The sequence below is a fragment of the Urtica dioica genome, chromosome 1 (genome assembly GCF_054948205.1).
Source record: "Urtica dioica subsp. dioica isolate 48M chromosome 1, U.dioica_male_clone48M_v1_H2, whole genome shotgun sequence".
Lineage (NCBI taxonomy): Eukaryota > Viridiplantae > Streptophyta > Magnoliopsida > Rosales > Urticaceae > Urtica > Urtica dioica.
This window is the reverse complement of record NC_142756.1, coordinates 12,854,800-12,872,756: the sequence shown is the minus strand read 5'-3', so window position 1 is coordinate 12,872,756 and position 17,957 is coordinate 12,854,800. Positions and strand designations below refer to the sequence as shown.

At 40.4% G+C, this 17,957-nt stretch overlaps 2 protein-coding genes across 2 annotated transcripts; both read right to left on the bottom strand.

The window, feature by feature from the left end:
• Positions 1 to 334: 334 nt before the first annotated feature.
• Positions 335 to 1,090, bottom strand: LOC149407301 (uncharacterized). The gene is made up of 2 exons (XM_089619802.1): positions 854 to 1,090; positions 335 to 808 (listed from the first exon to the last, which is right to left on the bottom strand). Exons 1-2 carry the CDS (start codon positions 1,088 to 1,090, stop codon positions 335 to 337), a joined length of 711 nt encoding a protein of 236 aa, XP_089475928.1.
• Positions 1,091 to 3,461: 2,371 nt separating this feature from the next.
• LOC149407300 (uncharacterized) lies at positions 3,462 to 3,935 on the bottom strand. The gene has a single exon (XM_089619790.1). It carries the CDS (start codon positions 3,933 to 3,935, stop codon positions 3,462 to 3,464), a length of 474 nt encoding a protein of 157 aa, XP_089475916.1.
• Positions 3,936 to 17,957: the final 14,022 nt, after the last annotated feature.

The window sequence follows — 17,957 nt, the reverse complement described above, 5'->3', positions numbered from 1 at the left end:
GATTAACAAAAATCTTAGTCCGCCGGGGGCGGGTGGCATTGGTCCCACGATGTCCATAGACCATTTCATGAATGAGTATGGAGACGAGATGGAGGACAACTCCTCCGCGGGTATTTTTATGTTAGGTGTGTGGCGTTGGCATCGGTCGCAGCGGCACGAGTGTGCCTCGCAATCTGCCAGCATGGTCGGCCAAAAGTAGCCTTGCCTTTTTATTTTGATGGCGAGTGCTCTACCTCATGCGTGGCTTCCGCACTCTCCCTCGTGTACGTCTTCTAGGATTTGCTTCGATTCGTCCGTGCCGACGCACTTGAGGTATGGTCCTGCGAAGGATCTTTTAAACAGGTTGCCGTCTATTAAGCAGAACCTTGCGCTCCTTAGTATAAGCCTTCGTTTTCTCATCTTGTCGGACAGGACCGTACCAATCCCCCCCTTCTATAGCTATTACTACCGTGACAGTGATGACTATGGAAGGTTGTTTGATCGTCTCGACTGATATTACACTTTTGAGGTCCGGATCCGAGGTTAATGCCAATGTGGCCAGTGCGTCTGCAGAGGTGTTTTCGCCCCTGGGGATTCGCGTTAGAGAAAATTGCTTGAATTGCGCCGCAAGATCTTTTACGACCTTCGAATAGGTTTCCATCCGCTCATCCCTTGTTTTGTATTCGCCGGAGTATTGATTTGCTACTAGCTGAGAATCGCAGTAAGCATGTACTTGCTTTGCTCCCATTGATGTGACCAATCTTAGTCCGGTTATTAGTGCTTCATATTCGGCTTCGTTGTTGGATGCAGCGAAGTTGAGTCTGAATGACTGTTATATGACCTCGCCGTAGGGGGATGTCAGGTGTATTCCTACCCCTGCCCCCTGTTTTGATGATGCACCATCCACTTTCAGTGTCCAAGTGCCATCATCCTCAATCACGGCTGGGTCCTCTCTTGGGATTTCGATGAGGAAATCTGCTAAAACCTGAGATTTAGCGCAAGTCCTAATTCGATACTCAATGTCGTATTCGCTTAGCTCTACTGCCCATTTGGTCAGTCTCCCTGACTGGTTGGGGCTGTGTAAGAAATTTCTTAGCGGTTGGGTTGTCATCACTATTATCGAATGGGATTGGAAATATGGCCGGAGTTTTCGTGCTGCGGAAACTACGGCTAATGCCAATTTTTCCATGATAGGATATCGGGTTTCAGCGTCGACTAACGATTTGCTTACATAAAATATGGGTCGTTGGTCCCCTTGCTCTTCCCTGACGAATACTCCACTAACTGTTGCCTAGGAGACGGCACCGTATAGGTAGAGTGGTTCTCATGTCAAAGGTTTTGCTAGGATCGGGGGTGTTGACAGGTATTCTTTTAATTCTTTAAATGCTTTCTCGCATTTTTCGTCTCATTCGAGTTTCTTGTTTCCCTTTAGGAGTCAAGAAAATGGGAGGCATTTGTCCGTGGATCGAGAGATGAAGCGATTGAGGGCGGCAATGCGGCCTGTCAGTCGCTGCATTTCTCGTCTATTTTGGGGCGAGGGCATTTCCCTTAGGGCGTTTAGTTGGTCTGGGTTTGCTTCAATTCCACGTTGGGTGACTAGGTACCCGAGGAATTTCCCAGATGATACCCCGAAGGAGCATTTAGCAGGGTTCAGCTTCATTTGGTATTTATTCAATACCTCGAAGCACTCCTGCAAGTGCCCTACATGGTCACAATCTCTTAGGGACTTGAGGAGCATATCATCAATGTACACCTCCATTGTCTTTCCTATTTTTTCTTTAAACATTTCGTTGACTAACCTTTGATAGGTGGCGTCAGCGTTCTTTAGTCCAAATGGCATGACCTTGTAGCAATAAGTGTCTCGGTCAGTTATGAATGCCGTTTTTTCTAGATCGTCCGGATGCATTAGGATCTGGTTGTATCCTGAGAACGCATCCATGAATGAAAGCATCTTATGTCCCGCGGTTGCCTCCACCAGCTGGTCGATATGTGGCAAGGGGAAGCTGTCTTTGGGGCATGCCTTGTTCAAGTCGGTGAAGTCGATGCACACCCTCCATTTTCCATTTTTCTTTTTTACAACGACAGTGTTGGCTAACCAGTACGGATACTTGACTTTGCGGATTGAGCCAGCCTTGAGGAGTCTTTCAACTTCGTCGTAAACTATCGATGCCCTGTCGAGACCAAGTTTACGCCTCTTTTGCTTTATTGGCTTGAAACTTGGGTCTACGTTAAGCTGATGGGACGTAACGTCGATATTAATCCCTGGCATATCTTCCGTTGTCCAAGCAAAGGTAGATTTGTTTCATTTAAGGAAACGAATCAGTTCTCATCGTACGCCTCCCTTAAGCTTGGCTCCGACTCCCACACACTTAGAGGGGTCGAGGCCATCAAGCTGTATTTATACTGTCATTTCAGTATTCGGGGAGTCCAGTTCTTCTAGTTTAGAGCCTGCATTTTCTGTTGGCTCTATGTTTGTTAATTGCTATTGTTTCTCACTAGTTTCTTTAATATTTTTCTTGTGGTTAGTGAGGTAGCAGCTACGAAAGGTCGCCTGGTTACCTCTTATCTCACCTACCCCTTCAGGCGTGGGAAACCGGATACACTGGTGGAAGGTAGAGGGGACGGCCCTCATTCGATGTATCCATGGTCGTCCCTTGATGATGTTATAAGGGGAGAGGCACTCCAACACCTGGAATTTGACTATTTTATTTATCTTGTTGGTCTTTACGGGCAGCTTGATGGTTTCTATTGATGGAGTGGTCGACCCATTGAAGCCTGTTAATTGGGTCTGCTCCTTCTCGATCTCAGATTCTTCGATTCCCATTCTATTGAGGTTATTTTTGAAAATAAGATCTACGGAGCTTCCTCCGTCGATTAGGACTCGAGCGACTTCGCAGTTGGACACGTCGATCGTTATTACGAGCGCGTCGTCATGCTAGTCTGCTGCTCCGGTGGCTTCTCTTTCGGAGAATGAGATTTGAACATCTTGTTCCTCACTGATCTTGACAGTCTTATTCATCAGCTGACGCTGATGAGCTTTTATTGAGTTGACTGAGCTTTTGCAAAACTTCGACCCGCCCATTATGAAGTCGACTTGGTGTTTTGCTGCGGTCGGTGGGGACTCCGGTTCCCCTTCTTCGATGGGCCTGGATCTTTTTGGCGAAGGATTGCCTCTACCACGGTTGTTAAAAACCTTTTTTTTGGGCGGGGGACCCAAGTCGATGTTCTTTAATTTCCATTTCGCGTATTTTTCGGCCAGCACATTGCGCATGGTTTCGCAATTTATGGTGGCGTGGCCGGTGGTCTAATGGAAGTCGCAGAACGCATTTGGGTCCCTAGTCCATTTTTTTTTCCTGGGGACCTCCCTCCTTGCTCTCTTCTCCTATGTTGAAAGCAAAACCTGGGGGGGCGTGCTGTTTCCTAGCTTGTGATCCGACCTCTTGGGGGTTAGGCCTTCGAGGATTGCTTCGAGCGCTTACGGGTCACACCCATGTGTTAGCGTGGGGTTTCTTTTCGGCCGCGCGCTGTTTTGCCAAGAAGGCGAACTCTTCCTCGGCCTTAGCGTAGTTCGCAGCTCTGTGGATCGCGTCTTCCAGTGACAGGGGCCGGTTCACAATCATCTCCAATTTGAACCTCGAATCGTGCCACAGTCCGTTCCTTAGAGAGGTTATGGCAGATTCGGGATTGACGTTGGAGATTTTCGAGAGGACGTCCTTATAGCGGATCATATAATCTTTTAAGGACTCGTTTTCCTTCTGCTGAACCCCCCATAGGTCCGCTATCGTGAGCTCGTCTTCGATGAACATCGAATAATGTTTTAGGAAAGTTGCCGACAGTTTGGCGAAACTATCGATGGAGTTTGGCTCGAGTCTGGAGAACCACTCTAAAGCGGCTCCAAATAAGCTTTCAGCGAACAGCTGGCAGTATCCTGCCTCTTGTTCTCTCTCTGTCAGCATAGCTCATCCCATCGCAATCCTGAAAGACAGGATATAAGCTTTCGGGTTCGAGGTTCCGTTATACCGCGGGAGTCGGACTTTCCTGGCATCTCCAATAAAGACATCGGTGATGTTTTTTGCGAAAGGGGTCCTTCCTGTTTCGGCGACAAGTCGGTCTATCTCAGGGGCCGAACTGGTCGCACTGTAGAATTTTGAACGGACAGCCTTCAGCTCGGCTGTTACCGACTCTTTGAACCATTCGAACTCGGTCGTGCTGGGTTCGCCCTCTTGAAAGCAGCGAAATTCCGTGCGCATTGGCGTGACCGTAGTGACTTCGCCCCGATTAGTTTGCGTCTGGTTCTGCCCGCCGAAAAATTGGGGGGTGAACACTGGGAAGGTCGTCGCAAGGCGAAGTCCGAAGTCCACTGGGAAGGATCCCGGAGGTGCTCCCGCTGGCGGTGGCGGGGGCGGGGGCAGTCCGTTCGGATCGATCGGGGCTTCTGTGGCGACCTCTTCCGCACCCCCACCAAGCTGTGAGCTCGAGCCTGGGGGCTGGTCCATGCCCTGAGAGACCTGGATCCCGGTGAAGTCCAGACGGACTCCAGTGGGAAGAGCCTGACTCGTCTGCGCGGCTGACGCCACGTTACGAGCGGACTCCTGGGCGGTCACCTCGCCGGGGTTCGGATGTTGACCCAGAGTATTTTGAGGGGTCAAGAGGGAATCTAACCGGGCACTGAGGCTTCGTTTGGTTTCTTCTTGACTTTCTATTTTTTTGTTCAGCATATCCAGGAATACCCTGATCTCCGGAGGGATTTCCTCTCCCGATTCATAGTGAGTTGGGGTGGAAGACATGATATTATTTTTCTGGCGAATTTGCTCCTTTCGAGGTTAGCCTTTCTGAGTTTCCCACAGACGGCGCCAAATTGTTGATGTCGGTTTCAACGATCTCAAATTATAATATTTATATATATTTGATTTATTATAAATTTGGGTTGCAGAAGACGTCGTATAAGAAGTAAAGGAAATTCAAAAGAAATGGACAAAAACGAATATAAATGCTCAAAGTTTTTATTAATAAACGAAGAGATTACAAACTAGAAGATGGCGGAGTGCCGAACTCAACAAGGACGAACTCAGAGAATATAGAAATAAGAGATCGAAAGTAAGATTATCAGCTTGCGTGTGCGAAATTTGACATATCGACTTCTATTTATAGTCGAGGCTGGTTTGTTGAAGTGGACACGTGTTCGTCAGTTCAGTTCTGTCACGTCGCTAGTCGGAGTTGTCCCTAATCCGGTCTTCGCGACGGGGTCTTCTATCTGACTAAGACCGATTCCTCTGGCTGGATCAACGAGGGTGACTCTTCCTGTGGCGAACTGGACTTCTTATTGGGCTTGGGCCGACCTCCGCGAGTCGAGCTGGGTCTGTTGTTGGGCTTTGGTCGAACTAAAGCCCAACTTAAATGATTTTGTTATTATTTTTTAGAAAATTGATTTTTGACCCCCACATCTGCTACTCCTGTAATTTCCCAAAAAATAATCGGCAAGAGAGCCCAATAGCCAAACCAAGGCTTTATTGAGTGAATGAACAATATTTTTTTGTATTTATAATATATCAAAGCTCATATTAATCATGTATGTAAGCAATGTGGGATTTTAAAACTTCAATATTGCTTAAGAGGGTAGACTGCCGGAGGTAGTTGGAACCCGCCGACGAGATAGTTGGAGCATTGAGCTATGTAGTCGATGGTGGCGGGGTCGACTACCGGAGGTGCTGGTAAGAACAATCGAGGCTCGTTGACTGGTGGTCCCTCTTCCCCTTCCTCATCCTCTTCCTCCGCTTCCTCCTCTTGTGGTTCCTCCCTAATCTTGTAGCGATCGATGATGTTATTCGTAATAGGCCCCATAGGACCCTTGATCGTATCCCTTTTCGAGCGTCCTACCCCCGATTTGTACAAAGGCCGGTAATGATCGACGGATATGGCAAACCGTGTCGTTCATTAGTATAGTCTAGACTCTTCATCCAATTGTAGATGAATCGACCGACGTTGATAGAATGACCTTTTATGATGCAGAACAACACCTGGATACGACCCTCGTCAAGAGTGGTGAAGTGCTTGATCGGATAGAGGCGAGCGCAAACAAAGTAAATCCAAGCTTTAGCAATCCTGGTGAGTTGGTCACGCTTGAGTACCCATTTCCCTTTTTCAAGGACCCAATCCTCTCCTGGAATGCACAGCAACCTCGCCATCTCCTCGTGGCTGCAAGTTCTCAACCATTCCCGATAGCCTTCATTCTCGAAAGGCACATCTGGGGTCCCAAGCAAATCGTTGATCGCTTCGACGCTCACATCGACCGATCTACCTCGGACCGTCACAACATCTCCATTGTGATCTGGTAAGTTTGCGTAGAATTCGTACACGAAGTTTAAGTTCGTCTCGAACTCGAGAACGGCACAATACTTCACCCAGTCATGACCAAGAATACTGTTGCGGATTGACACTCCTATCTCGGTGTTAGAGCTCACATTGAATCCCCGCTCAGGGATCACACTGTGCGACGAGATTTTGTCGTAACGATCCTCCGCGGCCTTGCTGGTGAAGATACTCGTGTTATAATCTGCTTCAGGGGACGATTGACGAGCTCGCTTACTTTTACTTTTACTAGGACCTTTGGAAGTGCTCGGAGCCGTGGCGCCCGCCGGATTTTTTGTTCGAACCATTTTTCACCTTCACAAAGCATAATCATAAAAAATTCAATCTCGACATCTACAATCAACATAACCATTTTAAATACTAACAATGTCACAACAATCACAAATTCTATATCAATTCCAACTTCATTTAAACATAACAATATCAAATTCATAAACAATTCCATTCTAACACAAATTCTAACTCAAGTTCATTCTAACACAAATTCTAACTCTAATTCATTCTAACACAAATTCTAACGTCTCAAATTCATTCTAACACAAATTCTAACTCTAATTCATTCTAACACAAATTCTAACGTCTCAAATTCATTCTAACACAAATTCTAACTCTAATTCATTCTAACACAAATTCTAACGTCTCAAATTCATTCTAACACAAATTCTAACACAAATTCATTCTAACACAAATTCTAACTCAAATTCATTCATAATAAAATAAAAAACCCTAATTTTGTTAAATCAATAACCACCTTAAATCAATAACCCTAATTTTGTTAAATCAATAATCACAACATGCAACTCGGGGAAATAACATGAAATCCATATTCAAAAACACGAAATCCATATCAACAACACGAAATTAAATCAATAACCACCTTAAAAACTTAGAAAATCATACCTTTAAAAAGAGAGTGAGAGGCGGTGAGAGAGAGAGAGGCGCGAGAGAGTTGGGCGGCGAGGACGTGGCGAGCGAGAATGGCGGCGAGGATGTAGCGAGCGAGAATGGCGGCGAGGACAAGGCGACGGCGAGAAATCGGGGCGGCGAGGACGTGGCGAGGGAATTTGGAAGAGAAAATGAAGACAGACTGGGCCGAAATAGTTTGTCTCGCGTTTGTATTTTGAGGAGAATGAGAAAAAAAAACTGAAAACTGGTTTATATAGTGAAAACCTAAAAACCTCGCCGCGGCGAGAATATGTCTTCGCCGCGGCGAGAAGATCCTACAACGGATATTCTAACCGTTGTAGGATCCTCTCGCCGCGGCGGGAGTCCTTCATCGCTGCGGCGAGGCAGTTTCATAAAAAACTGCTAGGCCACGGTATCCTTCTCGCCGCGGCGGAGTATATTTCCAGCCGCGGCGACATAATCTCGCCGCGGCGAGAGATGACCATCGCCGCAGCGACTCTATTCTACAACGCTTATAAAAAGCGTAGTAGAATTCTTCGCCGCGGCGAGGTTTAAATCGTGCACTACAAGAAAACAGGGTATCAGAGACTAATTATTTAGTCTCCGATACCTGAAAAATAGTCTCGGATGAGTATTCAAGACTGATTTTCAGTCTCCTAGGCTAGTCTCGGATACCTAGTGGCGGATGCTACTATCAAGGACTAAAAGTCAGTCTCGGATGCGCCGCAATATTCATGACAAAGAATTAGTCTCAGATACCAGATTTTTCAGTCCTTAATAAGGCCGGCCGAGAACTCGTATTTAGTCACTAATAAGCCTGTTTAAGACTGACTTTTAGTCCCGAATAACGTGGGTGTTAGTCTCGGATAACGTGACTGATTGTTAGTCTCGGATAACATGACTGATTGTTAGTCTCGGATAACGGAATTTTAGTCTCGGATAATCTGATTTACGGACTGATTTTTAGTCTCAGATAACGGATTTTGTCTTTGATGTAGAGCTTTCGATATTGATTTTCAGTCTCCAATACAGTGGCATCTGTGACCGTTTATTTAGTCTGGTCATGTTGCTTTGGAGACTAAAATTTAGCTCTAAAAAAATCTAAGAGTACATAAGAATCTAAAATAAGCTTCCTCAGAATAGCTTTCGTACCTACAAATTCGTAAATAAATTTAATATAAAATCATGCACAATCGTCAAAACAATAATCCAAATATCTCCAAATCTATACTGCTAAAAAATCTAAGATAAATGAAATATTAAAGTTGAATCCGACATCCGCGATTTACTAACGCCCTTGACCTGGTATGCCGTTGGAGTTCTCATTTCTTTGATCACCACCTCCTTCGTTGCTCGTAGATGAAACCATGGTCGAGTCAAAATCATCAAACTTAGTAGCTAGATATTCTTGTAGTCTGTTCAACTTCTCTTGATTTTGTTCCTTTTCCTCCCTAAGTTTATTCTGAAGATCTTCAATTTTACTCTTTAGCTCTTCATTCTCATTCGAAGCTCGTGGAGATGGTTCGACCGCCGAAATGATTAACATATCTTTTTTTCGAAAAATCGGTCCATTCATTACCTCATATCCAGATTTTCTTGTTTTTTCTCTGCCACAAACGCTTTTGATTGCTTCCTCTTCCAACTCATGCTCTAATGCGGGAGTAATTGTCGTGTTTTCCGCTAGTAATTTGTCCATGGCATCTTCCTTGTGTTGAAGAATTTTTTCCTATCATAAAATATATGTATTAGAATAATTTTAAGTTTAATAGAAACTACAACGTCCAAAAATAAATATAAATCAAATGTCATTCTTACAAATTGGTTGAATTCTTCATCATTCCTCCATCCACCTTTCTGAGGTTTATTATGCAAAACATTATATACTTGGAATGGACTAGGCAACATCTGGGTCTCGGGATTAATCTGTCAGAAAATAATATAATGAATTCAAAATAAGTATGTGAAAACAAGTTGTATAAAAACTTAACAGTATCAACAAAACTGACATCTTACCATTTCATTTTTGTGATTAGCAATGGTTTTAGAGCCTCCACAACTACGTGTCACTTGCTTACTTCGATTAACTTTCATTTGAGCGCATCTTTTCTGAAGAAAAAAAATGTAAATAAATGATAGCGCTGCATATCCAATGAAAGTCCAACAAAAATAACAAGGTAATAAAAAGGTAGACATAACACAAAATGACAAATAAAAAGGTTTAAAGTAATTAAGGTAATAAAAAGGCATGCTCATTGATTTTAGTATGCACCCATATCATATTATGATCAAATCACAATTAACATTTACCTTATGAGTGTCAGACTCCCAAAGAGTGCACAAGGCATTCCAATCTTCCTGGCTCCGACAATCATCTTTCATTTTAGTTCTTGCAAGCTCTGGATTGGTCATTCCACCATTATCCTCCCAATGTTTCTTCAGAACACCCCGCGTGCGTACCCATTGTTTTTGCATTTTATAATCTAGACGTAACATAAAATCTAGATCTTGGCGTTGTATTCCAAATTTAAGCTGCATTGATTATATATATATATATATATATATATATATATATTAATAATACACATTAAAAAAATATTTCTACATGTTTCTGGTTGAAGTATATATACATTAACTTACCCTTATTCTTTCAATCATCTGATCTTTTACTTCTTTTGGTACATCATCCCACCTGTGAAAGTTCATCGGACAATCTTGCCGCATCCCAATCCCAATCTCTGTTGCCAACTGAGTAGATGATCTACCAAGAAAATGAATCGTCTCTGTATCTTTCCTTAATTGAATTGGATCACCAGAGTGTGCTTCAATATCCCGTATAACACTAAGATTGAGATTGGGACCACGCCTCCGTGTTTTACCTATATAATCCATCAAGCAAGTATTTTTTTAAAGTACTTTATAAACATAATATTAGAACAACTCGACACGTTATAAATAAAACATTAAGGATAATAATATTTACCAGTAGTATCGGAATCCGAATCAAGCGTAGTACGGCTTGTATCACAAGAAGCATTAGAATCAGGCAGAGTATGCTCAATATTACCAGTAACATTGGAATCACGCAAAGTACGCCTACGTTGATGCTCCGGCTGCTCAATTGGTTCAGAGGAACTTCCATCAGCAGTTGAATCAGGCAAAGTACGCCTAGTTTGACGCACCGGCTGCTGAATTGGTTCGGAGGAACTTCCATCAGCAGTTGAATCAGGCAAAGTACGCCTAGTTTGACGCTGCGGCTGCTGAATTGGTTCGGAGGAACTTCCATTAGCAGTTTTTTGAAGCCACGATCGTGCGCGTTCTCTTCTATAAACAACTCCTACTGCGGCAGTAACCACCATCACCACTGTAAATAACCACATTTTGAACTGCAAAGAATAACATGTATCATTCGTTAATACAGTAAATAAAACACCAATAAGGAATACACAAGGTACAATGATACTAAGATTTGAGACTACAATTAATTATGAAAGCTGATTATTATTAATACAAAGAATCCTTACATAAGTCAATAAATTTCTAATAATAAATAAGTTGACTTATTCATCTTCATCATCTGAATCCTCATATTCAGTTTCATCTCTTGGATTATCATCATTCAAATCATCTTCGATTGACTTTTCAAGTGGTCCTTCTATACCATCGTCATATTCATAATCATCATCATCATCGTCTGTAGAACAATCTGTCGCCTCCTCTAATTGTTGAACATCAATGTCTGCAAGAGTTTCCACGTCGGTAACATTTTCTCGATGAAAGTTAATCCCATCAAAATCAGTAGTATCAAATGAGATTGGGCGCGATGAAGTTCTGACATCTTCCAATAATTTTTCAACTTCTGCGTCTTCTGGAATATCCCATAAGTGCCTGTGTGTAATTCTCTCTATGACTTTCCATGCGGAGTTTGGTTTGAGAGGATCATCTATATAAAATACTTGTTTAGCTTGGGAGGCGAAGATGAAGGGGTCTTCTTTGAAAGTGTGCCGAGATGTATCTATACTAATGAAATTAGGTTCAAATACCACATGCTTCCTCTGGCGATTGGTGTCGAACCAATTGCATTTGAATAAAATAACACGATATCCTTTTATGAACGAAAATTCAATGACTTCGTCAAGATATCCATAATAATCGTCTTCAACGTCGTCATGGACACCTGGAACTGTAACTCCGCAATTTTGTGTCATCCTATGATCATCTCTCGACTTGATTAGAAATTTGACACCGTTCACTATATATCCTTGGTGTGAGGTGACTCGAATATCAGGATTGCAAGATAATGCATATAACTCTTCGCTGACTTTTGAAGGATTTTCAATATACATTTTCCCGATCTATTATCAAGTTAGAACAAAATAATCGAGTTATAAGAGCTCAATAATTGAACATGGTTAATCAATAAAACATGTTTCGAAATAATACTAGTGTGGTTGTTACCCGTGAGGCAAACCAAGCAGGGAATGTAGACTGGTGCATCTGGCTAAAATTTGATGATGGAGGATGACTGTTACGTAATAATTCCATGTGTTCTCTAATGGAAGAACGAATGAAAGCACAATTAATTAGTTATGAAACTAACTAGGAATTCAATATCAAAGATAAAAGATACTTACTCGAGAAACGGTTCAACTTCCGGCCAGTTATTCAAGATAAACCAATGTGCTTTCTTCATAAGGGTACTTGAAAGTACATAAATTTCTTGCTTCCCAATACCTCGACCGCTCAGTTTGAAAATATCCAATGTATAATTTTGACCAACATTTGATGACTTGTCATCATGTCTCTCACGTTTGTCAAATTTTGATTCAACTCCTCGTAAATAGTGTGAGCAAAATGTTAGAGCTTCTTCTACAACATATCCTTCTGCAATTGAACCTTCAGGTCTAGCTTTGTTTCTAACATATCTCTTTAAACGACCAAGGTATCTCTCAATCGGATACATCCACCTCGACTGTACAGGTCCTCCTAAAATAGCCTCACTAGGTAAATGAACGCACAAGTGAACCATGACTGTAAAAAAAGATGGGGGGAAAATGCGTTCAAGCTTGCAAAGAACCAAAATTATCCCTTCTTGCAGTAGTTCCAACTCTCTCACGTGTAGTGTGGTAGAAGTCAGTTTCCTAAAAAATTGAGATAACTCCACCACCGTTTCACGAATTTGTTTAGTCATAAAAGGACGAACTGCAATAGGGATTAGTTGCTGTATTAAGACATGACAATCGTGCGACTTTAGCCCGTATATCTTACCTTGCTCGGCAATAACATTTTTGGCTAGATTTGCTGCATATCCATCTGGAAAACGAACCGACTTGAGTAGATTACAAAATTGTTTTCTCTCATCTTTAGTTAAAACGTACGAAGCATGTGGTTTGACCCAGCGGTCGTTTTGTTTCACCAAGTGCAACTCCTTTCGTATCTTCATGTCTTTCAAATCTAATCGAGCTTTGTCTGTGTCTTTCGTCTTTCCTTCTATGTTTAAAAGAGTTCCCAACAAATTCTCGCACACATTTTTTCAACATGCATCACATCGATGTTATGACGTATTAGCAACTTAGACCAATAAGGGAGTTCGAAAAAGATGCTTCTCTTAGACCAATTCAAATCGTGTGGGTCCCTTTTTCTTTTTTTTCCACCGTGATCCGGATGTTTTCCATGTTGACATCGAGTAATGTGTTCTAACTGACGCAAGCAATCATCTCCGCTGATAGGTTTTGGTATGCTTTATAATATTGTATACACTAATTGATTAAATAAGTTAATTGAAGTACAACTGGTCAAATAAGTAATCTCAATAAATTTGCGTCATTTTTACATTTTTGGAGGAAAATATATATGTGACTAATTATTAGTCTCGAATAGTATATGCAACCAAATCAAATCCCGATTACTATCAGATACAACCAACTCAGTCCCAGATGCCAAGACTAAAAAATTGTCTCCTACGATTTGCTCCTTTTTCACTTTGAAGGGAATACATCCATGATCGAAAATTAGTCTCAAATACTATCGGTCCCGAATACTATTCGAGACAACCAAATCTGTCTCGAATGCCCGCAATCAGAGACAAAAAATTAGTCTCTACGAATTTGCGTCATTTTTACATTTTTGGAGGGAATATATCCGTGACTAATTATTAGTCTCGAATAGTATACGCAACCAAATCAGTCCCGAATACTATCAGAGACAACCAAATCAGTCCCGAATGCCAATTATCAGAGACTAAAAATTGGTCTCCTACAATTTGCGCCATTTTTCATTTTGGAGGGAATACATCTGTGACCGACAATTAGTCTCTCCTAAAATTATGACCGGAGAAATATATATTTGTGACTAAATATTAGTCTCGAATAGTATACGCATAAAAATCAGTCTCCAATAGCATCAGAGACAGCATGATCAGTCTTTGATGCCCACTATCACAGACTAATGAATTAGTCTCGAATACTCTAGTCTCTGATACCCCGTTTTCTTGTAGTGGTGCCGCGGCGAGGTCCATCCTTCTACAACGCTTTGAACTTGCGTTGTAGAAAGTTTTCGCCGCGGCGAAAATCACATGGTGCCGCGGCGACGGTTCTACAACGGATTGTGTTAACGTTGTGGGAAATCTGAAATTTAAGTTCTTCTACAACGCTTTACAAAAGCGTTGTAGAATCACCCAGATTCTACAACGCTTATCCATAAGCGTTGTAGAAACACCGAGATTCTACAACGCTTAGCCATAAGCGTTGTAGAAACACCGAGATTCTACAACGTTTAGCCATAAGCGTTGTAGAAACACTATGTTTCTACAATGCTTATGTTAAGCGTTGTAGAATCCCTAGTTTCTACAACGCTTATGTTAAGCGTTGTAGAAAGTGGGTTGTATAATCCAACATTTGTAGTAGTGCTAGTTCTAAATAAAAATAAATTGTTTTCATGAACATATGAAAGTACATACTATTTTTTTTTTATTGAAATGTTTTCTACATTCTGTTACGCATACATATATACATATATATATATATATATATATATATATATTATGTTTATATATAAAAACATATATATTATATATACACATATCTATTTAAGTATATATAGATATTATACCTTTTATTTATTTTTTATACTTATTTATATTCAATATTTCTTTATTTATATTTTATAATACATATATATATATGTGACAACACCTACTTATATATATATTTCAATTTTACATTGCATACATTTGTAAAAAAAAAATTAAGCTTTTGAATATATATATATATATATATATATATATATATATATATATATTCCTATATATGTACATATAACTTATCATAATGTATATATATATATATATATATATTTAAATTATATGTAAATAATATGAAATAATATTTGAGTTTACATTAAAAATTGGTAGCATTTGAATAGTATTTTATAATTTGTAGTGTGTGTTTTGAATTTATTCGTTCGCCTTTAATATATAGTATCTGAGAGCTATTTTATCATTTGGATTTGGAGACTTATATATATTTTGAATTTTTTTAAATATATTTTTTATAAGATTTTTGTCGATATATCATCGGTATCATCGGTAATCGATATTGAAATTATTATAGGATACTTGTCGATATATCCGTCAATAGTCGATATATCAGAAAAATTAAAACCTCAGTATCGGTATTTTAATCTTTGACTAAGAGAACAATCAAATAAATCTAATAAAATTTGAATGGGCAAAAAAATTTGTAGTAAGAATGCTTATGAAACAAAAACACAGTGTTTTATTGGGTGCTTACAGTTTTTTTTTAATCAAAATTTGATTGTGTACACTAATCGGCAAAACTTATCTTTAAAAAAATTAAAAAACATGAGTGGAATCATTTCTAATGAGTACAAATTAACAGCCAATTTAAAAAGGTTCAAGAGACATTGGTTACTGACAGACAAAGGATTAAAATTATCTTGGGAGAACAGGCCAGTTTCTGTCCGAGAACCGGTTTCTGGGGGCTATCCGGCACAGTTCATAATAAAACCTTGAGATTCCATGAAAACCGGACGAGAATCGGACAATTTCCCGGTTCACCCAAACCGGCTTGGTTTAGTTCTTAAAAAAAAACGGGTTGTAAAACGGGAATCGGGACCGAACTTTGTCATTTACGCCGAAAATTGGATCTTTGTTTTCCGTCTCCGAGCTTAAGGAATTTCACGCTAAATCGCGACTTCTCGCCATGTTCCTCCACTTTTCGACAGCCAGATGGTCAAAAGTTCCTTCGTCCCGGTGAGAAGCACCGGTATCTCCTCAAATTCCAATAGTTTTATGATTTTGAGTAAATCTGATTTTTTTTTCAAATTTCTTATGGATTTTTTAGGTTAAGTTAATTTAGTTTAGTTATTTTCATGTTTAGTAACATTAATATGATTTTGGTTTTGAAATGTTTATATTTTTAATCTGAAATTAGGGATTTTTAATCCGAAAGAATGTGTTTTGTTAATTTTGTTGAAATTTCTTAAAGATTTGTCATGGTTAAACTTAATTTATTTGTTTTGAACATGATTATGAGCTAATGTTATTTAAATCCGAATTTTTAATATGTGTATGTGTATATGATGTTGTTGAAATTTCTTATGGATTGTTGAAATTAAGTTATGAATATGTGTATATGATTTTGTTGAAATTTCTTATGGATTGTTGTAATTTGTTATGAATATGTGTGTATGATTTTGTTGAGATTTCTTATGGATTGTTGAAATTTCTTATGGATTCTTAAAATTAAGCTATGAATATGTGTATATGTGTGTTTATGAAATTAAGTTATGAATATGAGATATGTGTTGTTTGTAGAGTAGACTTGAAGAATGGCGCCACCCGACCCATCAAAGAAGTACTGCCGGGAAAGTCAAGTGCAAACACTTGTAATTTATGTATTCATATAATGGGAGGATAGGGGATCACGAGAGTGAAAAATCATCTAGCACATTTGGACGCTCAGAAGAACGTAAAATGTGTGATAAAGTCCCTTATGAGGTGATGGAAGAGATGCGAGCTTTAATCTTTGATAATGTTGAAAGAAGAAGCATAAACATACCTTGGACGAAACGATTTGCAGGAACTTCAACAAACCATTTCACAATGATGATGATGAAGGGGATCCTGAATATGAAGCCCAACTCCGAGCAGTGACGACGAGGTCACGACAAGATGCAGCTCGGTCAGAATGGGGATGCGATTGCAATCGGGTCCCGGGGGAGGCTCGGGTGCAAAATCTCTACCCGCAGCTCCCTCGTTATATGTCTCCCAGTACAAGGCAACCAAGAGTTGACGGGATGGTGGACCCGAAGAAGAAGCATGGCTCGGAAGAGCTATCACCAAATTCATCATTCACCAGCACATGCCAGTGAGTAAGGTCAAGAGTCATGAATTCAAAAATTAAGTTGTTGTACTTGTATTGCAATATTTTTGTTTGCATTTCTTTATTTGAATGTGATGTTCATCTTATTGCAGGTCCTAAGGTTCCCCTTACACTAGCGTATAAAGTTCACAAGTACCTCGACATAAAGGTTGTAGATGCCGAGAACTCCGTGGAAGAGCAGAAGAAGCGATGGAAGTTGTATGGATGCACCATATAGGCTGATGGTTGGACGAGGCCGATCAAGTTGAGTATCATCAACATCATGGTGTATTGCGCTGGTGCGACAGTGTTCCTGAAGTCCATTGATGCGTCAAATAATATGAAGAGTTCGGACTACATCTATTCAATGTCGAGGGATGTGCTGAAAGAAGTCAGGAGGCACAATGGCATCCAAATAGTGACCGACAACGGATCGAACTACAAGAGTGCTTATTCAAAATTGACGCGGCCTTATAATGTGAAATGGACACCTTGTGTTGCACATTGTTTGGATCTGATGTTTTGAAGATATTGGGAAGAGAGAATCGGTTAAGGGGACAATCAAAACAGCGAGGGAAGCGGCGAAATTTATCTACAGCCATGGCGCAGTGTTGTCCAAGTTTAGAGAAGTTGCCCCAAGTGAAATTATCCGTCCCGGGGCAACAAGGTTTGTAACGAACTATCTCGCTCTTAGAATTCTCCGGGAGAAAAATAGCTACGTTGAGGTCTTTGTTCACTAGTCAATGGTGGGAAGACAAAAAAATTGAGCCCTATACCTGTCGGTAAATCCATCACCGAGACCGTTTTGAATCCCAGGGTTTGGAAATCTGTCGATGAGTTATGTGCGATTTTTTAGCCTATGTACCACTCTTCGATTGGTTGATACCGAAGTGCATCCGACGATAAGGATTAATGTAATACGTGTTCCATAAGATGAAGAAGAAGTTTTCCGCGTTCAACGGTAAAAAATGGGTTCTCGGCTTCGTGGAGTGTAGATGGACTAGTCAGATGTGTCATCCATTACATAGAGCAGGTAAACTTATTCTCGCAAAAAATTCAGTCATTGACATTTTGCTTTTATTAACACGTACTTGTTTTGCAGCTTTCTTTCTCAATCCAAAGTTGTAATATAACCCGGATGTAGTAATGGATAATACGCATATGGTAAATGTCACAAAGGTGTTCGATACGTTGCATCCGGAGTTAGATGGGGCTTTACTTGAAAGAGAGGTATAATTTTGCTCGTATGTTATTCAATGAGATTTAGTATTTGTAGTCACATTAAAATTATCCATTATAGTTTATCACATTTCAAGAAGCTAG